The 23,562-nt window shown below is 38.8% G+C and overlaps 1 protein-coding gene across 5 annotated transcripts; it reads right to left on the bottom strand.

Moving 5' to 3' along the window:
* Nucleotides 1–14,765: 14,765 nt before the first annotated feature.
* LOC107799541 (cytochrome c-type biogenesis CcmH-like mitochondrial protein) lies at nt 14,766–20,851 on the bottom strand. Of its 5 annotated transcripts, XR_012708327.1 has the most exons (5): nt 20,498–20,851; nt 19,488–19,684; nt 17,065–17,196; nt 16,618–16,969; nt 14,766–14,963 (listed from the first exon to the last, which is right to left on the bottom strand). XR_012708327.1 is itself a non-coding variant. In XM_016622661.2 (4 exons), exons 2-4 carry the CDS (start codon nt 19,629–19,631, stop codon nt 16,769–16,771), a joined length of 477 nt encoding a protein of 158 aa, XP_016478147.1. In that variant the 5' UTR covers nt 19,632–19,684; nt 20,498–20,851; the 3' UTR covers nt 16,530–16,768. The 5 variants fall into 5 exon arrangements, 4 of the variants coding, with proteins under 4 accessions (XP_016478147.1, XP_016478150.1, XP_016478148.1 ...); XM_016622661.2 differs by lacking the exon at nt 14,766–14,963 and having other exon boundaries at nt 16,530–16,969; XM_016622664.2 differs by lacking the exon at nt 14,766–14,963 and having other exon boundaries at nt 16,530–16,969; nt 20,538–20,841.
* Between the last annotated feature and the right edge of the window lie 2,711 nt (nt 20,852–23,562).

The raw sequence follows: 23,562 nt of genomic DNA on the forward strand, positions 1-23,562 counted from the left end.
TTGGATTGTTTAAACGATATTTGGTTAGATTGGGTTGGTTGGGAGGCTTGTTCGAAAGGGAAAGCCATGGTCGATTATTGATTTGATTGCGGAACGACATATGTGTCGTGGTTAACCTTGACTTGAGGACATTAGGACTTGAGTTTGTCTATTTGTTACGTGATTTATATGTGGGGATGACATATATGCAAGGTGACATGTGTATATACGTAGCCATGGGTTAACCATGGGGGTTGAGATATTTATATGTTAGCCTTTAATCATTTAATGCATTCATTTAATCCATATTATTACTTGTTAAATGCTTTAATTGTTAATTGTCCTTGTTAAATTTATGCCTTTATCCATTACATGCCTTAATTTGCTAATTGTTTCCATGTGTTTGTGTCTTTATTTATTGGCTGCCCTTACTTGCTTTATCACTTTGTGTATTGTTAGATAGCTATTTTTATCCGCTAATTGTATTTGAATTATGAAATTCTCTTATTGCATTTTATTTTGAGATACGCCGTAGTTGGTTGTAGTCTATACATAATTATATTGTTTAGTATCGGATTGCGCGCACTGTAACAGATATTGATATTATTATTTGGTATCGAATTGCACGCGCCGCAACAGATATTGGTATTACTGTTTGGGATCAGGTTGCACGCCGCAACGATAAGTATGATATAATCATTGATCAGGTTCTGCGCCGCAATAGAGAAGACTTGTTATTTATATATGATTGTGGATCGGGTTGCATGCCACAACGGAGAAGACTTATTATTTATATATGATTGTGGATCAGGTTGTGCACTGCAACGAAAAAGACATATTGCCTTTTTTTAGCAGTTGATTCTGTATTTGTGTTTTGTGAGAAGTTGACCATGATTGTTATTCTAGGGCCCTTTGTTATGTATTTTTTGTTTCAGTTTTTATGTTAATTCTTGTTTCCTCTATCCTGCTATTATTTCATTTATGGTCACACAAGTTTATAGTGAGTGCCTTGTTATAGTCTCGTCACTACTTAGTTAGGGTTAGGCTTGGCACTCGCGTAGTACATGAAGTTGGTTGTACTCATACTACACTGCTAAACTTCTTATGCAGATTCTGGTGTTGGTCCCAACAACGATTAGTGGAGACTCGCTTGGACTTTCTTTCACGAAGACTTGAGGTAGAGTTGTGCAGCATTCGCAGACCCTGAAGTGCCCTTCTTATTTCTTGCATTGTTATCTCATGCAGACAATTGTATCTTTATTCCAGACATTAGTCGCAGCTTTTTGTTTTAGTACCTCATGTTCTTGTGACACTAGATTCCTGGATTTGACCAGACGGCATATTGGGAATTATTATATCTATATCTAAGTTTATAGTTTTCATTTCTCATTTAGTTGTTTCATTTTAAATTGTTAAAATTGAATAATGTGTAGCTAATGTTGGCTTGCTTAGCAAGTGAACATTAGTTGCATCATGGCCCATGATTGGAATTTCGAGTCGTGACACAAATTTGCGAGAAATTCTTTTCTACATAGGAACTTCATAATAGCCAACATGTGCGAAAAACTCATCAAATATTCTACTTAGGAACTTTCATAATAGCCATAGATTTGCAAGAAACTCATTAAATGTTCTTGATATGAGCTTCATAGATAACACATTTGCATGAAACACATTAAGTTTTCTAAATATATAGGAACTTCAAAATAACTGTTCATGCTCATAACGGATAAACTAAAAGACATAACTTGTTCGACTAACTAGAGCAGCAGATTCTTTACTTATGGCATGTCTAATTGTGGTATAGGGGTGAAATTGCAAAAATGTACTTTGTTAGCTTAGACTGCCTTCGAAATACACTCCTTGTTTTACTCGATGAGAGAACCAAAACTTCCCACCAATTGCTTGTTGGGCAGATGAACATTGTGGCCTCTCTTAAAGGTCTGACACTTTCTTTGAAGAATCTCACTCGTCTAGTACGCAATATCATTTTTTATATTAGCTTGCGCGTATCTTGACAATTTTATTCAGTATCTTCTACCACCCACTAGCACAAGTATGTAGAGATAGATCGAGAATTTAAACTCTATGGGTTCAACCTATAAAGTTTTTAGCATTGAACCCGTTATAATTTTAAAACTATGAGTTTATATTTGCTATTTTTATAATTTTAATGAATTTTTACACATAAATTTATACTCAAGGTCGAAAGTTACGGATTCAACTGAACCCATCATTATAATACTATATCCGCCCCTGCAGGTACCCGGTAACTCTTCCCCCCAAGGCTTAGACAGATGGAAAAAAATCACCTAGTATTTTTTACCTCCACTAAGATTAGAAACTTAGACCTTATGGTTCTATTCCCACTTTATTGAACACTAGGTCATACCCTTGGGTATATTTGATATGCAATATCATTGTTTACCCTAAATTTTGATAACAATTAAATTTGTATTGTGGCTTTAAGGATATGTGATTTCGTCCAATACTAATTGATAAACGAGAAAATAAATGAGTAAATTAGACTGTAAAATAAACCAAATTGGTATATAAGCTAAGCCTCACCTCGAACCAAAGTAACCTCGAGGTGATGTAGTATGAATAATGAAGAATAAGGCAACTCAGATGTATAGTAAGTAAAGTGGCAAGCAAGAAAGAAATGATTGTATATATTCTTCTCGGTGAGCAATGATGATTACAGATGAATGGAATTTCTCTTTATATAATAGAGGAGTCCTAATTAAGGTACACTTCTAATTATAGTAGAAAATCATATTAACAGCTGATTAACCACCATAGATTGATCCTTTCCGAGATTTACGCCACGATCCTCGACCAATCATGGATATCTCACCCTTCTTATTATAAAGTTATGCCGATGTTACTCGAAGTCTATTTTTTCTGGCCTCGATTGATGTCGCCTCGATTTGAAAAGAGGCTTCGATTTCGGAATCGATGTCCTAGCTCCTCGACGTGGCCATTCCTATATCGACCAAATAGTGAAATCGGGTAGCTCAGATTTCTACCGTATACAGATAGTTCCCTCATTTCTTAGAATAAAATGATAAGAAACGACTTGAGCCTCGATTTTCTCATGACCTCGATTAACAGTGATGTCATCCTCATGACGTAAGCGATGGAGGTGACCGAAACGTCCCTTTGGTGTAGTTCCCCAAATCATTAATGCACGTTAGTGGGCGGTCGGCCACTAGCATCGTCGAGCCGTCACTGTGGTTCTATCAATATGGACTCTTTTGTTGAATCAAAACTTTTACTTCCATTCTCATCAATCCTTCTAAGTTTTAAACTCTCTCCATCTGTTCTCTTTCATCACTCGTTGAGTCAGCCTTGTTAGTTTCAAAACACCAAGTCTCACTTCTTTCCGCCTCTTTCTACTTGAATCAATGGCGAAAACCTCCAAAATCGTACCACAAAAGAAGAAAGCTTCCTCCTCTTCTTACCGGCCGGTCGGCGACAAAACGCCAGTGGAACCGCTCCCTCATGAGTATGTTCCCAGCCCAAGTGTCTTAAAATCTGACTTCAAAGTCGAGAACCATCTATCGGTCCCTGACCTATGCGAGCACATGTCGAGATATATCTGCTCGATAACAGAGAGATATCTCAAGGATATGAAGAGGGATTGTAACTAGGGGACCGAAGTCATGGTACAGATCCCCTTCCCTGAAGAGAGTATTACCACCCATGTGGAGGGGTTTCTAAGTGTTTACACTTACCCCTTCACGTTGGGTCCTCTAGAACCAGTGATCATAGACTTCTGCAAGAGGTACCAGGTCACCCTCGGCCAAGTTCACCCTTTTTTTTCGGGTCTTGTGATCATGCTCCGGTTCTTTTCTAGCAAGGTCGAGGGGTTTCCATTCACTCTTAGCCATCTCATACGATTATATCGACATCGACTCTTTCGAGGGTTGATCAAGCTCCAACGCCGAGCAACCAAGGCTTTGTTCTTGAGGTCGATGAGGACAAGGACCGGGTTTGGATGAGCCGGTTTGTACGGTTGAGGACCTGCGACCTCATCCCAAAGAAAAACTGTCGTTCCCCGAGAAGTGGAATCCTGGTATTCCCATTTTTGCTTTATGTAATGTTTTTGTTTGTCATGTAGTGATTGCCTGGATATCTCGAGTGGTTCCTGACCTCGAGGACTGGGTTCAGAAGTTGGCCTCAACTTCCTCCTATGCTGAGTGCTACTGGCGTGACTTGGCAAAGGCAAATGAGAGGCAAAGAATCACGGTGAGTGTTTCTTCCTTATTTCCGAGGTACTACTCATACTTCTTTTTCTCACCAAGTTTCTTTTTGTGTAGACCTGAACAACGACGCAATCTTGAGGCCCCCGAGCTGTGAGGAAGAGGCCAAGTCCCCGGTTTCAAAACTGGGGAAAGATAAGAAAAGGAAGGGGGTCTCATTGTTAGAGGACCCTAAACCCAAAACTCGAAGGACCAGAAGGAAGGTCAGTACTCTCACTATGGACTCGGTCCAAAGTCTGAGAGAAGAAGAAGGTGAAGCCTCGGGCATTGGTGGCTCCACCTAGGAAGATTGTCAAGGCCACCAAACCTTCAAAAGCGAAGGTGGTTGCTGAGATCAAGCCTCATAATGAGGAGGCTTCCAAGAAAAGTTTGGGTGAGGACCCTGAATAACCTGAAGTCAAGATTGTCCCTCGACCATCAACAAACATACCAGAGGGGGCTGGTTTTGAAACCTCGAGAGTCGATCAGAGCACCCCGAGTGACTCGCTCGAGGCAGTGATAGTAGGTCATTCTCCTTTTTTGCTGGCTTACTCCGAGAAAGCGATAAGAGAGGCTCGGGCCATGAGGACCCCCGACATAGACAGAGTCCCAGTGAAAAGGATCCCTTTAGGGATTGCTTTACTGGGGTCATGATGCCTCTGACCTTAATGATGCGTCCACCCTTTTTGAAGAGGCCAACTGTCTTCTATCTCGGGTAAGTATTAACTGTTGTAGTTCTCTTTTCCCTTTCCTTCCTTTGGACAAACTTATTTTCTTTCCATATAGGCTTTTTCCAAGTCTCGGGCCGATCTGAGCCAGTGTGAGGTCGAGCTTCAGAAAACTTTGGAGGAGAGAAATATTTTCAAGCTCTTTTGTGGGCAAAAGGATGAAGAGCTCAGGGACCTTCGAGTAGATTTGGCCAAGGCTCGTAAGGAGGAGGCCGAGCTGAACGAGTAGGTAATTGTCCTTTTGAAAAAATACAAACTTGATCCAAGGTTGGAGGCTAACATTTCGATGTCTTAGTTGCAGCAAAAGGTTAAGAAGATCGAGATCTTCCGGGGGAATTCGATCAAGTTAAAGCTGATTGACATCGGTAGAAAGAAGGCGTGGACCGCCTTGCTGCGGAGAAGGAGGCTGCTTTGGCCCAACTATCATCGGCCGAAGTTCAACTTCAGAGTGCTAAGGAGAAGAGCTCAGCTCATGCCAAAAGAATCGAGGAGCTCGAGGGCGAGCTTGCTAAGGCCAAAACTGAGGTCGAAAAGGCGAAGACTATGGCCAATAAATCGGTGGCCATGTATCTGGCAAATGTCGAGGCCACCCACGTACAGCTAAGGGAGGCCCTTGACCGAGTTTAGTGGGCTGCCGACCTTGCCAAGCACCAATCTCGAAGGGAGACCCTCGAGGAAATCCATGCTCGAGGTTTTGACCTCTCTGAGGAGATAGCACAGGCAAAGGTGCTTGAAGCTGATGCCAGGCTGCTTGCCTCCTCCAATGATGACGATGATGATAAAGGCAGCCAAGGCGGGTCCGATAATGGCAAGGGGCCCAAAGGAGAACCTACCCTCGATGAAGAAGTCGACCCCAGGCATATTTAGGACCTTATTTTTCTTTTCTCTTGTTGTAAGACCCTTGTTGGTCTTTTGTACATATTTTTGTTCAAACATATATATAAAGAAATTTTCCCTTTGAATTCCTTCTCAAATTTTGTCTTCAAGCTTGCTTTGTGCCTTGTAAAATTTTAGCATACTTTTATGCTTGAACAATATGTTTGAGACTTTGGTTTTGGGTGACTTGATCGAGTCATAATAACACTGCTTTTATAGTCAAGTTCAAGTAAAACTTGAACCCGAAGCAATAGAACACTTAGGTTTGTATTGAATAATAATGGATCCTCGATCTGTAGTTGAGTAGGTTTTTGTTAGAACTCGATATAGTGGAACCCTTAGGTTTGAATCGAGTGAAAACGTGCTCTCAAAGTGTGTTGGCCCTTAGGCTCTTTGAATCGGGCCGATATGGCCGTAAAAGAATGGCTTTTTTCCCTTTTTCGGCTTAAAGACTTTGTAAAATTTTGTTATGCCTTAGTATGTATTTTTTACCCATTGGGTTTTGTAAGGGTTTGACATTGATCGAAACTCATTCACCTTTTGTGCCTTATCACAAATTTGTATTTGAACAATTTGATACCTTTTATGGTTTTTCGAGGGCTGATATTATCAAAGCTCTTGGGTTATTTTGCCGAGGGTAGCCTTTTTTAACCGGTTTTCAAAGAATTTGAATGCCTGTTTTATTGCGAGATTCGGATGTCTTCGAGCCGCGTTAATTTGGCCGTAGTCTTTGGGTATGCCTCATGGGCTTATTTCCCGATAACACTTTGAACTTGTTCAAAGTGTTAGTCCCTGAGAATGATGGCCTTGGCCTATAAATCGAGGAATGCCTCTTTGATGTCTTATGGTTTCGAGTTTAGATAATTCGAACATGTTGATTTTCGACGGCAGTCCCCAAGCAGGGGGTCGATCGTTCGAGGGATAATTGTACTTCGGCCCTTGAGCCATTTTTCATAGTAAATCATAAGTATGGAACTTGTAAAGTAGAAATTTTTTGTTGAAGCACCAGATATTTGATAAGGAAAAGTACTTCTTTGAATAGTTCATACATACGTACATATTTTGCCATTGGGGCTCGACTAATCTATATGGCATGGTTCATTCGACCGTTTGGCCTATTACAAGGTTTTCCTATCGAGGCCCTTCTGACGTGAAGTATTTTTCCTTGAAAATAAATCATCCCAGGGTTATGCCCCCCAGTATTCGAGGTTGAATGTAAGGAGACCTCGGATACTCTAAGTCAGCACGAACGATGGTTTCCTTGTTAAAAACCTTGCCGAAAAAACCCATTTGGGATAAAAACTAGTCGAAGGGAAAAAGAGTGCAACGCGTGCTTTAGGATCCTAATATCTTCCTGCTTGATGATAACTTCGATATTTTTGCTCGAACACCAGAAAATAAGTTAGCGTAAAATGTAAATGAAAAAGGAGAAGGCATACCTTAGTAGTAATATCACTTGAGGAATGAGATGTTCCAATTGTTTGGTAGTTGCTCGCCATTTATCTTGCCCAGCTTGTAAGATCCCTTTCCGGATATATCGAGGACTTGATAGGGTCCTTCCCAATTAGGGCCGAGTTTTCCTTCATTATGTCTCGAGTGTTGATGGTGACTTTCCTCAAGACCAAGTCCCCGATTCTGAAGTGGTGAATGTTGGTCCTTCGATTATAATACCTTTCGATTCGTTGTTTTTGTGCAGCCATTCGAACGAGGGCGGTTTCTCATTTTTCATCTAATAGTTCGAAGCTAGTATTCATAGCCTCGTAATTTAATTCTTCCGTTGTGTATCAAAATCTGGCGTTAGGTTCCCCAACTTTGACTGGAATCAAGGCTTCGGAGCCATATACTAAGGAGAACGGTGTTGCCCCCGTACTGGACTTCGATGTCGTTCGTTATGCCCAAAGGACCTTCTGTAGAATTTCTCTCTATTTTCCCTTGGTGTGTTTCAACCTTTTCTTCAGATTCTGAACGATGGTTTTGTTCGTCGATTCGGCTTGCCCATTTCCGCTGGGATGATATGGTGTCGATAAGATTCTCTTTATTTTGTGATCTTCAAGAAACTTCGTTACCTTGTTGCCGATGAATTGCATTCCATTGTCGCATACAATCTCGGCAGGTATCCTGAATCGACATATGATATGATCCCAGATGAAGTCTATAACTTCGTTTTGTCTTACTTTCTGGAAGCCCTGTGCTTTAACTCATTTAGAGAAATAGCAGTCATAAATAAAATGAATTTAGCTTTACCTGGGGCCGATAGCAGAGGGCCGACGATACCATACCCCATTTCATAAATGGCCATGGGGACAGGACCGAATGAAATTGTTCTCCAGGCTGGTGAATCATTGGTTCGTACCTTTGACATTTATCGCATTTTCGAACAAACTCCTTAGTGTCATTTTCCACACTATCCCAATAATATCCTACTCTGATGAATTTATGAAACTAGTGATTTGGCACCGGAGTGGTTCCCACAAGTACCTTCGTAAACTTCTCGTAGGACGTAATCGGTGTCCCCTAGTCCCAAACATGCTGCTAATGGTCCGTCGAATGTCCTTCTGTACAATGTCCCATCTTTAGCCAATGTGAATCGAGCAACTTTTGTTCGTAGAGCCTTTGATTCTTTAGGGTCCGATGGGAGCTTTCCGTTTTTCAAATACTCGATATATTTCTTCCTCTAGTCCCAATTTAATCTTGTGGTGTTTATCTTAGCGTGACCTTCCACGACTATAGATTTTAAGAGTTGAACAACAGTCCTTGAGCCGATTTCGTTGTCCTCGACTGATGATCCTAAATTTTCAAGGGCATCGGCTTCACTATTCTGCTCTCGAGGTACATGCTGCAAAGTCCATTCTTTAAAACGGTGTAAAGTCTCCTGCAACTTGTCCAAATACCTTTGCATTCTATCCTCTCGAACCTCGAAGGTTTTGTTTACTTGGTTTACTACCAGCAGGGAATCGCATTTGGCATCGATGACTTCCGTTCCCAAGCTTTTAGCTAGTTCGAGACCTGCAATCATGGCCTCGTACTCGGCTTCATTGTTAGTCAACTTAGAAGTTTTGATGTATTGTCTAATAGTATCACCCGTGAGCGGCTTCAAAACGATGCCTAGCCCGGACCCCTTCACATTCGAAGTGCCGTCTGTGAAAAGGGTCCACACCCTCGATGATGTATACGATTTTAACAAAAGTTCCTTTTCGACTTTGGGTACGAGGGTTGGCATGAAAATCGGCCACGAAGTCTGCTAGAATTTGAGACTTGATGACCGTTCGGGGTTGATATTCAATATCATACCCACTGAGTTCGATGGCATTCCGGGGTCTAGGAAAAATCGTTCTTCTTTTTTAGTAGAGAGAAGAATCTATGGCTCCGATCTGACGATCTTGAGATGAATCGTCCTAAGGCAACTATCCCCCCTGTCAGCCTTTGTACGGCTTTAACGCAGTCAATGACAGTGATGTCTTTGATAGCCTTGATTTTATCGGGGTTGATCTCGATTCCCCGATTCGATAGCATGAAGCCAAGGAACTTGCTCGAACCGACTTCGAAAACACATTTCTCGGAGTTGAGCTTCATGTTGTATTTTCTCAGTATCTTGAATGTTTCCTGTAAATATGTCAAATGGTCCTCTACGCGCAGGGACTTAACTAACATGTTATCAATATATACTTCCATTGACTTACCTATTTGTTCTTCGAACATTTTATTTACTAGGCATTGGTAGGTAGCTCCTGCGCTTTTTAGCTCGAAGGGCATTACGTTATAACAATATGTTCGATACTTGGTGATAAATGAAGTCTTTTCTTGATCTTCTGGATTCATTTGAGTTTGGTTGTACCCGGAATAGGCGTCGAGAAAACTAAGGATCTCATGGCCGGTCATGGCGTCGATCATGTGATCGATGTTAGGCAATGGAAAAGAATCTTTAGGACATGCCTTGTTCTAATCCTTATAATCTACACACATCCTAAGTTTTTTCCCTTTTTTAGGGACTACGACTATATTGGCTAACTATTTGGGATATTTCACCTCCTGAATGGACACTATTTTGAGAAGTTTAGTTACCCTATCCTTTATGAATGTGCGCTTTACCTCAGACTGGGGCCCTCTCTTTTGCTTCACTGGCCTGAACTTTGGGTCCAGGCTCAGTCGATGTGTTGTTATCTCTGGTGGGATCCCTGTCATATCTATGTGGGACCAAGCAAAATAATCTATGTTATCGATAAGGAATTTAATAAGCTTTTTCTTGAGTTTGAGGGTTAACCCCATTCCCAGGTATACCTTTTGCTCGAGTAGGTACTCGGTTAATATAACCTATTCCAGCTCTTCGACCGTTGATTTGGTGGCATCGAATTCTTCAGGAACAACGAAGGTTCAAGGGGTCAAAAAATCTTCATCTTCTTCTTCCTCTATTTCCTGATTCCCCGATTCAGTCGAGGCTGGTGGTTGTGATTGATATTTGGCTTCATATTTCCCTTTGATGTTTGATCTTTTCGATGTTGACAGCACCGATATCGGTATTACCTCATTGACCGCGAATATTTGCTTTGCAACATGCTGCTCTTCGTACACTATTTTTACCCGGTCCGACATCGATAATTTCATCATTTGGTGGAGAGTCGAAGAGACTGCCCTCATGTTGTGAATCCAAGGCCTCCCGAGTAGGGCATTGTACCTCATGTTGTCCTAGATTACATGAAACTTGGTATCTTGTATAGTTCCAGCCACGTTCACCGGTAGGTTAATCTCTGCTTTAGTTGTTTCACTGGCTATATTGAAACCATTCAAGACCTGAGGTGCGGGCACGATTTTATCTTGTAGGCCGAGCTGCTCCACGACCCTTGATCGAATGATATTTGCTGAGCTACCTGGATTCACTAAAACACGCTTAACTAGAACTTTATGTAATAAGATAGAAATTACCAGAGCGTCGTTATGAGGTTGAGAAATTCCTTCTGCTCCCTCATCGTTGAATGATACGGTGCCTTCTGGCACATAATCTCGGGTCTGTTTTTCCCTAGTAATTGATACCTTAGTGCGTTTGAACACGGGCCCTAGTGGAATATCAACCCCTCCGACAATCATATGGATTACATGTTGCGGCTCCTCCTATTCATTTTTCCTATTGTCGTCCCTTTCTCTGAAATGATTCTTGGCTCGATCACTTACGAACTCTCGAAGGTGGCCCTCATTGAATACACGGACTACCTCCTCTCTTAATTGCCTGCAATCCTCGGTCTTGTGACCATGCGTGCCATGACATTTACACATCAAATTGGGGTTTCTTTGGGAAGGATCAGTCTGTATGGGCCTGGGTCATCTAGTATCTTTGATTTTTCCAATTATCGATACAATGCCTGATGCATCGACACTAAAATTATATTCCGACAATCGAGATTCCTTTGTGGGATTAGCGTACTTATCAAAACCACTTTTGCTCCTAAGTCCCCGAGAATTTTGTCCTCGATCACTTCTTCGATCGTTCCGGGTGGAATTGCGTCTTGGGCCACTATTCCTGTTACGACTGTGCATTTGAATCGGATATCCGAAATCCTAATCGATCCGCTCAATTTCGGATTTCAGATTTCGGATTTTCGGATTGGATTCGGAATTGTATTGTTTGAACCCTATCCGATCTGAAATCCAAATTTATTAGGGAAAATATAAATACTAATTTTAGTTTTAGGGTTAGGTATAATCTTATTTCATTTCTCATTCTCTTCTTCTTCATCATCACTTTCCCCTTTGTTGTCTTCGTTAGGATCAATAAATGAGACCAATTTGCTATGGGAGGAAGAATCTGAAGACATTTTTTCCATAATGTATTCCATAGTATTTTTCATCATCTCTTCATTGGCTTGTTTTACTGAATTCTCAGTCATGGCTAGTTGGCTACCTCTAACCTTTTGAACAAGTTAGGCAAAGAGGTCTTCAGTGAAAGAAACAAGCCTGGATTGAGTATCAAAGAACTCCTTTACAGTGTGCTTCATCATGAAGCTTTCATGTCTTACCATAATTTAGATTGGAATGAATTAGTAAGTTGCCTAACCACCAAATTTGTTTGTCTAACCAGGAATGGAAAACGCAAAAAAGAATAAAAGAAAAAGACCTTAATAATACGTAAAATCCGATCCGAAAATCTAAAATATTAACCGATCCAAACTTTAAAATTCGATCCAATCCGATATAATTTAGATCGGATTGCATTTTGTGGAATTCGAAATCCGAAATATGTTAGATCCAATTCGATCTGATCCATGCACAGCCCTAATTTCTACGATATACGGTTAATATCGATTTTTGTTCGACGTGGCTCCGTGTTGACGTCCCTCTAATTTTTAGCTGCTGACCTGTTTGGATGCACTGAACTGGAAGGAGCCCCTAATTGGTCATCCTTGACCCTGATCTTCGTTTGGGATCGATTGTGTACATCAGCCCAAGTTATCACCAGATATTCGATCAAATTTTGCTTCAGTTGACGTGATGCTATCGAACTTCATTCATTCAATCCCGGAGTGAAAGCTTGAACGGCCCAATCATCTGTGATCGGTGGCAACTCCATGCGTTCTATTAGAAATCGGGATACGAACTCCCTCAGCATTTCATTATCCCTTTGTCTTATTTTGAAAAGTTCTGATTTCCTTGTCGCAACCTTTATGGCCACGGCATGCACTTTTACAAAAGAGTCTGCTAACATAGCAAATGAGTCAATGGAATTTGGCGGTAGGTTGTGGTACCAAATCATTGCCCCCTTCGATAATGTCTCTCCGAACTTCTTCAATAAAACAGATTCAATCTCATCGTCTTCCAAATTGTTACCTTTGATGGCGCATGTATAGGAGGTGACATGCTCGTTGGGATCGGTGGTCCCATTGTACTTAGGTATGTCCGGCATATGAAACTTTTTTGGAATGGGCTTCGGAACCGCACTTGGGGGAAACAACTACTTTACAAAAAAAATTCGAATCCATCCCTTTCAAAATTGGTCGTGCCCCGGTATCTGATCAACTCGAGAGTTGTATGTCTCTACTTTCTTATCATTAGCTTCAATTTTCTTTTCTGCCGACTCGATTCTTTTGGTGATCTCCTCGAGCATTTTCATTATTGTAGGATTGGTCCCCAATTCATTATTATTCAGCCTTTCTGGTACTGGCTCGGCACGGCGGGTGGCTTCTAGTTCGATTCAACTCGATGTTCTATGTTGATTATGTAGTTGTGCAATAGCGGCTTGCTGAGCCTGTAACATTTCGAATACTACCTGGAGACTAACTCCTCCATCACCTCTGCTCTGTGCACCTTGGCCGCCAGATCGGCCTTCTCTGCGAATACTCCCTTCGGGGTTTGTGTCCAAGTCTACATTTAAAGAAACGTGCGAACTGACATCGACTGGGTTGGCAATCGGTGCTCCCCCGAGATCAGCTTGTGGCACTTTGACCCCTGGTGCAATTACATTGTCGTTTTCCCCATGAAATCGGAGGCCATTGTCACCATGTGTAGGTCGTTTTGTGAGTTTGACATGTTTTAACCTGAAAGTAAAGATACTTGACAAGAACAAGCGTAAAATAGTGTGTGTTATCGGAATCAATATTGAATAATCACTATTATCCTTAGCTCCACGGTGGACGCCAAACTGTTTACCCTAAAATTTGGATAACATTTAAATTTGTATTGTGGTTTTAAGGATATGTGATTTCGTCCAATACCAATTGATAAACGAGAAAATGAATGGGTAAATTAGACTGCAAAATAAATCAAACCAGTATATAAGCTAAGCCTCGACCTTGAACCAAAGTAACCTCGAGGTGATATAATATGAATAATGAAGAATAAGGCAACTCGGATGAACAGTAAGTAAGTGGCAAGCAAGAAAGAAATGATTGTATATATTCTTCTCAGTGAGCAATGATGATTACAAATGAATGTAATTCTTCTTTATATAATAGAGGAGTCCTAATTAAGGTACACTTCTAATTATAGTAGGAAATTATATTAACAGCTGATTAACCACCATAGATTGATCCGTTTCGAGATTTACGCCACGATCCTCGACCAATCGCGGATATCTCGCCCTTCCCGTTATAAAGTTATGCCGATGTTACTCGAAGTTTGTTTCTTTCTGGCCTCGATTGATGTCGATCTCGATCTGAAAAGAGGCTTTGATTTCGGATTCGACGTCCTAGCTCCTCGACGTGGCCATTCTTATCTCGACCAAATAGTAAAATCGGGTAGCCCTGATTTCTACCGTATACAATCATTTAGTAATAAACTGAAAAGAGATGTCAGAGGAGGAAGAGATGGAGGTGTTTTTAAGATAATTTAAGAAGAGAATTTTGTTTTTTAAAAATTTAGCACTACATGAAAAATAAGTAAAAGAAACTGAAGCTGGAGTCCGAGAAATTAAAGAATAATCATATACAAGAAACCGTCGTATAATCTTTCTTTAATAACATACCAGACAATGTTAAGAAAATATGTGTTTCTTTTTCTTTATATAGCTTTTGTGATATTCACAAGTAGTTGAATTACGACTCTTTTTTTACTTGTAAGAAGCACATAGGCAGATCTATGATGGGTTATGTGGATTCAGTTGAACCATTATTTTCAACCTAAATTACATATACTCAAAAGCATTTAAAATGCAAACGTCTAGTTAGATCATACTCATTCTGATTTCACTGACTCTAGTTCCTAAATCAAAAAAATGTTAACACACTCCTGTTTGGACATAAATTTTTTTTCCTTTTTTTAAAAAAAATTTCACTTTTTTCGAAATAGCGTTTGTTCATAAAATTTTTAATTTTCATTTGAAGATGCATTTTGAAAATTTTCGAAAATTTGAAAATTCCAAAAAACTGTTTTTCAAATTTTCACTCAAATCACTCACAAAACTTCAAAAACAACCCAAATTGAATTTTATGTCCAAATACAACTCTAAATTTCAAATACCATTTTCACTTGAACAATTTTTTCACCATTTTTTGTAATTTCACAATTCTTACCTGAACGCCTACTTCTTTTAGAAGGCAATTGAACAGAATCCAAATTGAAGTAAAGAGGATTCAATTACTCGTTTATCCTGCATCTTGAACTTCAGCTATCTGCCCGAACGTCAAACAAGGTAAAAATACTGTCGTAGTAGCTGCACACAAACAAGAGTGTTAATATCGTTATTACTTCCGCAAGATAAGGATACATTAATATTTTTTCGAGAAAGTTCTACATTTATTTATTTTTGCTTTAACTTTCAGATGTCCAATACTCTTTGGTCCGACTAATCCAAGTCAGTACCTTAAAAGTCCACTATTGGGTTATTAGTGTTCCCTATCAAAGAGGATCATATTCCTATGGGGTTTGGATCAGCTCCAGCTCTAGTAAATAATCCTCCGGTATTTTTCAATGGCCTTTTTGATTTTTATCACGTGTACACTTAAAATCAAAAGGTCCAAATTGCATCTCCTCTTGCTTCCATTCTCTTTCAACGGTAGACGCTTAGACCTCTCTTTAAATAATCCTTAAATAATTCCATGGCTTGAAAAATTTCCTTTTCTGCTCTATTACCATCTTAAACCATTTTTAATATATTATTGAAACTCATAGTTACCCTTGCTTACATAAGCTTTACTTTGCTTCTCCATTGTAGTCTTCTCTAGGTGTTAGTTCAAAACGTTTTTCCAATATCACCTTTCTATTTGTCTTTTTCTGAATTTTTCAAGGACAATAAAATTAAGCTCTTAACTTGATCCTACGTGCATTTACGGGTTTGTTCAAAGGTAGAAGTGCTATGGATGCCGAAAATTCTGCTTTTCTGACTTGGAGGTAGGGAGTAGTCTATTTGGCACTGCAGTTGTGGCTTGATCCTAAAAGAGATGTATTACTTAGGCATAAAATGAGTTTTCAGCCGTGGGTATGTTGGAAAAGTCAAGATTCAAGAAAGAAGACGGATGCAATTTGGACCTTTCAATTTTAAGTGTACACATGGCAAAAATCAAAGAGGCCATTGAAAAATACTGGAGGGTTATTTACCGGAGCTGATCCAAACTCATTCCTATGATTCGACCTTGAGACATCTAGTTAGCATTGGTGTTGGTGTGTGTATAGCTCCTTGGTACTCTGCTGGATACGAGGAGTTTCAACTTCATTAGATTTAGAGGAATCAACTCTACCCATTGTATCTTAAGCTCTAGAGTCTAAGTAGGAAGAAGAGCAATGAGGTCCACTTGATAAGCAAGAAAAAAGCTTGCGTAGACTTTGAAAACCTAATCGATTAGACACTTCAAATCCACTGTAGTCAACGGCACTCCCCTTAATTATACTACTCCTCCGTTCCAATTTATATGAACTTGTTTAATTCGGTACGGAGTTTAAGAAAAAATAAAGATTTTTGAAATTTGTGGTCCTAAACAAGTCAAAAAGGGGCTCACGCTATTTGTGTGGTTATAAAAGCTTCTCATTAAGGGTAAAATTGAAAGTTTAAGCTAAATTGTTTCTAAATATAGAAAGGGGTCATTCTTTTTGGAACGGACCAAAAAGGAAATAGATTCACATAAACTGGAACGGAGGGAGTAATATTTATAGCCTGTTTGGCCAAGCTTTTTTTTGGCCAAAAGTGCTTTTGGCCGAAAACTGAGGTGTTTGGCCAAGCTTTTAGAAGAAAAAAAATGTTTTTGAGGAGAAGCAGAAACACTTTTTGAGAAGCAGAAAAAAGTAGTTTATCTCCGTTAGTGTGAAGTCAGCTCATGATCAAGTTGTACGTTTTGTACAATAAGATGTCGATCACTTATTTCAGGGAATACCTTTAGAAAAATGTGTAATCTCAATGACCAATTCAAACACGCCAATGCAAAATGACATGGATAGGGTGGCATCTTGACACTTGACTAGCTCGAAGTTTGCAATAATACAGCAGAACAATATGCTACAAGTGATGGTAGGTTAAAGAAACTTTCACTGCTGAAGCCATCTTCTCCACCAACTGGAGGACGAAGTTCCTCCAGGAGGTGGTGTGAGGACCTCGAGCATAGTTTCTTTTTCCATTGGTGTTAATGGAATTCCTCGAACGAGATTCAGAGCCATAATGTGCACGTTAGTCTTCTGCCTGTGCTTCTTGTAAGCCCACATGCCTCCAGCAGCCCCAGCAACTAGTAGCTGTGTCAAAAAAAATTCAAACAACTTCAGCGCCTCTGTCTATTAATATAATCTTGAAAAAACAAGGCCGAGGTAGAGAGCAAACTTTAACTGACCGGAGAGAGCCATAAAGCAGCCGTCTGCATATCAAATTTTGGGGCATAAAGTACTGTCTCACCAAAATCATCCTCAAGCTTTCTGTAGATCTCCTTGTCAGATTTCCCATCTCGAATTTCATCCCGAATTAGCTAAAAAGATGACCCAAGTCAACAACCAGGCCCAATATTTGGGATTACTTAGGCGTGGACACAAGGACAGTTTAACAACAACAAACATACCCAGTATTATCCCACACTGTGGGGTTTGAGGAGGGTAGTGTGTATGCAGACCTTACCCCTACCTTGTGAGGATAGAGAGGCCGTTTCCAATAGACCCTCGGCTCAGGACACAAGTACAGTTCGACGAACATATATATAAGTCCTCCATTTTTCATTTTTTTAAAATTTCTGATAAGTAGAACAAACATACAATTGCCAAAGAGAATATCTGGATTAGATAAATGAAAAAGACCTAAAGCCACATGATGCAAAGCAAAGAGGACCTATGACATACCTCCTAAATGAAAAATTCCCTTGTGTGTGAATACCATTCTACTGAAGTATGATAATCAAGGTAATTAGTAAGTTGGTTGAGAAGACAGTAGAATACCGACATAACACTCTCATAGGAGCCAACCTAATTAAAAAACGAGATATTACCACAAAACTCAGGAACTCGTGGTTTTAGCTCTGGGATTAACTCTTTATCCATCAGAAGCAAGTCCCACAAACAAAAAAGACTAACCTACTATGCAGAAGCTGTTTTCTGTGTTTGGCTCCCAGCTATCACCAGAGGCGGACCTATGCTATACTGAGACACCGGCAACCATAAAATTCGGTAAAAATTTCCATGTACACATGTATATGTCTTTAGAAAATAGTGATATATTAGTAATGGGCACCCTATACACAAAGAAGATTTTGATTGAATCCAAAAGTGCACCCCCGACCTTCAAATCTTGAGTCCACATCTGGCTATCACCCTCTACGTCGAAGAGATAGCAAATGCAATATTTAGCAGCACAGAGACGAAATAGTTCCTTGACAGTCCAGAATAGAGCTTTTTCCTTTTTTTCAAAAATGAAGGACAATCCAGAATATAGCATATTCAATCGGCTCAAGAGCCCAAACCCATCATGGAAAAGGTCAATTACAATATAGACCGACTGAAAGAATTCAGTTTACTCATTATCAGAGAAAAGGCGAAAAAACTAGTTGAAGGGAGAAAAATAAATGTCAGTAATATGGGGAAACCTATTGTTGTCTTAAATGTAAACGGAAGAACTAAGCACCTTCAAAAGGGTTACCAGGGGCAGCTTGTTCGTTTACCTCAGCTGTAATTAAGCTTGCATAGCAACGTGAACTGACAACCATTTATGTGTTGGAGACATAGTTTCTTATTTTGTGCCAAAGCAATTCATAAAGCACAGGTTGAAACAGGTGAATCAATGGGCATTACTTGAATGCTACTGCAGGTACATGCGAAGAAATGATTAAAAGATTTGTATTTGATAGAGAATTGGGCGTTCCAATCGTAATGCACAGTCACTTAACGGGTGGATTCACAGAAAATACTAATTTGGCTCATTATTGCCGAGATAATGGTCTACTTCTTTACATCCACTATGCAATGCATGTGGTTATTGATAAACAGAGGAATCAACAAGCTGCTAAGTAAAAAAACTTTCTTTATCTGCAAACGTCAATGAGGAATGAAAACTCTACCTTATCAAAAAGAAATACTTTCTTTATATCTATGAAGGAGTTCCTAGAAGATATTTATTATCTAGAAACTTAGAGCCCAAATTACATAGTGAAGCACACCCCTACCAAATGAAATTAATATATACACAAACAATATTTGACAATGCTAAGGAAATAGATGAATTTCGTATTGCAGATTTGCTTCCTCCATTTCAACTACATATCACTTCCAGTTATTAAAACAGACCTTACATGTTTTGCGCGTGCTCTATCCGACATCTATTATATGAGCCTTGTGAGTAGTTGTGGCCTTTCTAGGAATGCTTTATTATTGAAACTTGGCCTTAAAATCTCAACCCGAAAAAGAAAAATTCTATACATCTGGCTGAATTTTCTTTCTACACCTATTTATTACCTCATCTCATACAGACCATGATATCATCAAAAGAGTAGGAATATGTGAATGCCGGATAAAGGAACTCGACTAGCCTAAATACCCATCAGCAGCACACACATGTTGGTCAGAGCTAGTTTGTTATTATACTTCTTTTAAAAATTTATTTTTGGTACAACTGTGGAAACCGATCATAAAGAACCTAACTTTTTAAATATTTGACAGATACGGGTCTAAATGGAGCGACATAATTAGTGAGAATTAGACCTCAACTTTCTTAGAATTGTTGCTGTTGTGGAAACTAGTGATTCAAATGAGTGAAAATGTAAAACAGAAGAGATACCTTCCTGAGGAGAATGGCAATGTCAGCTTGAGAATCTTCAATGGACTGACTGCCACACTCTGTACACCTGACATTGTGGCTGATGTTTCTTGCTCTTGCCTCTACTACCCTCTCCTTCTTCACCTGATCCTCTCCCCCCTCCATAGCTTCGATAAGTTACTAAGCTTTCCGCTCAACTCCAAAATTATCCAAGAAAGCTGCAAACAAGTTATGGAGTAACCAATTAATTACAAAATCCAATACGTCTCACCAAAATTTTCAGCTAGACATTTCATCGAACATTTCACATGCACAACGCCTGGCTACACAAACGCACAGAAATCGCCACAAATACGGCAATCCCTGTTGGCACAAATATTTATTTACCACTAAAAATTTAGAGTTAAAAGTACCGGCCAAAAGTAAAATCCCGGAAACACCTACTTGTGTGAGAAGGGACAGAGGATATTGGGATGACTACTCCGACTGTTAATAGATTTTTAGAATCTGTAAATATGGCATCCCAATATGTTAATTTCATTTTTATTTTTAATTAATAAGATTAAGTTACTTAATTTTGATGTAAACGTCGAATAGATAAATATTTACTCTAAAATATAGCACACCTTTTATTTTCTTTGTAAAATGGGCAAACAATATACTAATTCTTTTTGTTAGCAATCCATGCACAAATGAAAGCACACTCATCTCCGTCTCTTCGCTTTCAAGAAAAATCTATTCTTTCTCATGTTATTCTATTTCTACCCTTTGTTTGTCAAACAAATGGAAGGAAAAAAAAAGATACTGACAATTGCTTAAAAGGATTTAGTGAGTTATGTCATAAAATATTACTCCTGAGTCCTGATCCAAGGTGGCAGAAGTTGTAAAGTACGACTTTTTTTGGGTCATAAAAGATTACTTTATTACTATGTTATACTTATGATCCAGAGGTGGATCAGTAATAAAACTACTAGCTACTTCACTACTAGGATCCTTGGAAGGATCATTACAAAAACTAGATGGAACGTTACCGGAGGGAGGAGCGGAGAGCATAGTTGTGCATGGATTTACATTTGGGGGAACATGGGGGTAACAAAAACGCATGAGCTGACAAGTCTCCTTCTTACTGCCCCTTCTTTGTCTTCATGGAAATGTTGGTGGACAAAAAGTGATGGTGTATCAAAAAGTTATAAGTTGTTGCTGCATGATAAGTGTGTACCATAGTTTGCTAATCCATCAGCTACCATATTTGTCTCTCTGTATATATGCTGAAGAAGAGGATCACCCAGCGGCTTATGATCAAGTTAGTAAAGTGAGGATTATTGGAATGGAATAAAGTATGACTTTTGGTGTTCCTACCAAAAGAAAAAGACTTGGGTTTTCGAATGAAAGATGAGAGAAAGAATAACAAAAAAGAAAAAATGATAGATAGTATTTAATTATAGACTGTTCAATGTTTTGGCAATGGGTACGGCAAACCTAGTAGTTTTGATTTAAACCTTGTGTTATTTTAAACAATTCATTGATCATTTACAATTTAGTAATTTAGAACCCAATTAACTAAATTGCTTACAGTTCCGAACCCATATACTAGTAAATTTAAAAAATTCGTTGAATATGAGTCTATTTCCCCGTGCACAAAATAAATACACGAGTTATACTTGCAAATGATATAAATTCTGTACTGGAGTTCATTGATCCCAGTGTGTAATTGAGGTACAAAAACCAGACAATTTCGTAGCTAGACAGTGCTATTAAACTGTGTTTATAAAAAGAAAATCAGAAGTCATGAGATTAACAAAACCGAGTCTACAAGTTGTTCGTGTATCTTTAAGAAATTTAACCTCTTATCATTGTTCGAGATTATTGGATTAATTCCTCCCATGAAAACGAAAAAATTATTCTGCAATATTGGTAAAACAAGATGCGAACTTAGAATATTATGTATATATATGTTATTAGATTTTATCATGTGAATTTTGTTTTATTACAGAAAATAAAAATAAAAGAGATGTTCGTAACTCTCAAACCATAGTAGAGATTTGTGTTATAAAGAGAAACCTAGAGGGAATTCCAAAATTATCCCAAATTATAATTATAGCTAATTAAAACCTGGGATTAGCTATATTAAAACTTTAAATCAACGAAAAATTATTTTCTATAATGTTTAGAATAAATAATTAATTATTGAGTTACCTAAGTAGTAAAAGAATGCAATTTAATTCTTTTCCAAATGAAAAAAACTCCTATGATACTTATATGTGTTCCATAAGAAGTGCGTTTAACAGTGAAAGAAATAAGAAATAAAGCAAAATTAGTTATTGTATAATATTAAGAGTCAAACTGTTGTTATTAAAAATTTGTAAAAATATAAATTTGAAACAATAAAAAATAATAATATATTATCTTGGGATTTAACATTAATTGTTTTTCTTTTTATAAATAATATTCCTACAAATTGAACTCCCTATATCTATTTAATGTATTTAGTTGTTTGTTGTAAAATATCAATTCAATATTAGTTATTTTTAGAATTTACCTTATGACATATGTATAGGGTAAAATTGGTCCATAGTAAATGATCAAATGATGCACGCTACGTGGAACCGAAGACAGGTAAAAGGCGAATCACGTGATAATCATTACCGGGAACAACAACTGCAATTGGTATCGGATAAACCCCGAAAGGAACCTGGTCAAGGGGAGAAATTCGAATATTTGCCATTAGATAGTATTCAATAAAGAATATTCTCTAACATTAAATGGGCAGTCATTGCAGAGAATATTTGCATTCATGGCTTGCCATTACATATTCATCAATTGCCCATTTATTATCATTTAATAGTAGTTTGATCCTAGGATCTTGTTTCCCTGAATTTAGACATAAATAATAGGCTCAACAACAATTATAAGGACAAAATTCTTGGCAAACTTATGCTATATTCTATTCTCAAGCTCAATCAAATAACTTTACTTTCTCTTTTACATTGTTCTCATATATGTCCTCGGAGGCATTACTCTCGGAGCCAAGCTCGTCATTTCCTTCAATTTTAACTGCTACGTCTTATTTTTAGTCTTGTTTATTTATTATTTTTGGGTCGAATCAGTTTGCTTTTCTATAAACCACGTAACAAATTCATTGTACCGTTTTACGGGTAAATAGTTTAGCGCCCACCCTGGGGCTTAGACAGTTGTAAGTGAATTGATCCTTGTATTTATTATTAACTTGTTTGATTCTTTGTTCCTTAGCAAGAAATTGAAAATGGCAACTAACGATGTCAACATCGCACACAACGTTGAGGAATATGAAAATCTGCCTTAACATGAGAATTTAATCAGCGACACTCGCACCGATGGGGATGAGACAACCCCGATTCATGAAGGACAGTATCATCGACATGCACGGGAGCCGACTCCTGATGATGCGCAAGAGGAACATGTTGTGGAAATAGTAAGAATCCTAAGAGAATAACAGAAAGTCATCATGAGCCACCTCTTAAGGCAGGATCAGGTGATAATGCAATTGAAGCAAGCGTTGTCAGGCGCTTCCAACAACGCAAACGGAAGGGGTCTGGTTCCTCTCGACGTTCCCGCAAATTAAACAGCTCTAAGAGTTGATAATAATACCCTGAGGGGTGAGGTCAGTTTTGACGGTGCCGTGGTGCCGACACCGGATTTGGTAATGATAACAGTAATGATCCCTTCAAAATTGAGCTCCTGAGATTTATAAGGGAAATGAACGAACGGATGGATCAAAACGCGAAGGAATTTCACGCTGGAATGGATCAGATTCTAGGAGTACCACCAGTTTTGAAAGACCCATTTATACTCAGTTGCAGTTTAAACCGAGCGCAGCATCGGATTTAATTTAGAAAAGGTTCAAGATGACGGACATAAAAAGATACAATGGGACTTAAGACCCGCATGAGCACATCACAACTTATACCACGGCTGTGAAAAGGGAACGATTTGGCTCAACATGAGATCGAATAGGTTCTACTAAAGAAGTTTGGAGAAACCCTCACAAAGGGGGCCCTGACATGGTATTCACTTTTACCCGAGCATTCAATTGACTCATTTGAAATGCTGATTCCTT

The sequence above is a fragment of the Nicotiana tabacum genome, chromosome 1, assembly GCF_000715075.1.
Source record: "Nicotiana tabacum cultivar K326 chromosome 1, ASM71507v2, whole genome shotgun sequence".
Lineage (NCBI taxonomy): Eukaryota > Viridiplantae > Streptophyta > Magnoliopsida > Solanales > Solanaceae > Nicotiana > Nicotiana tabacum.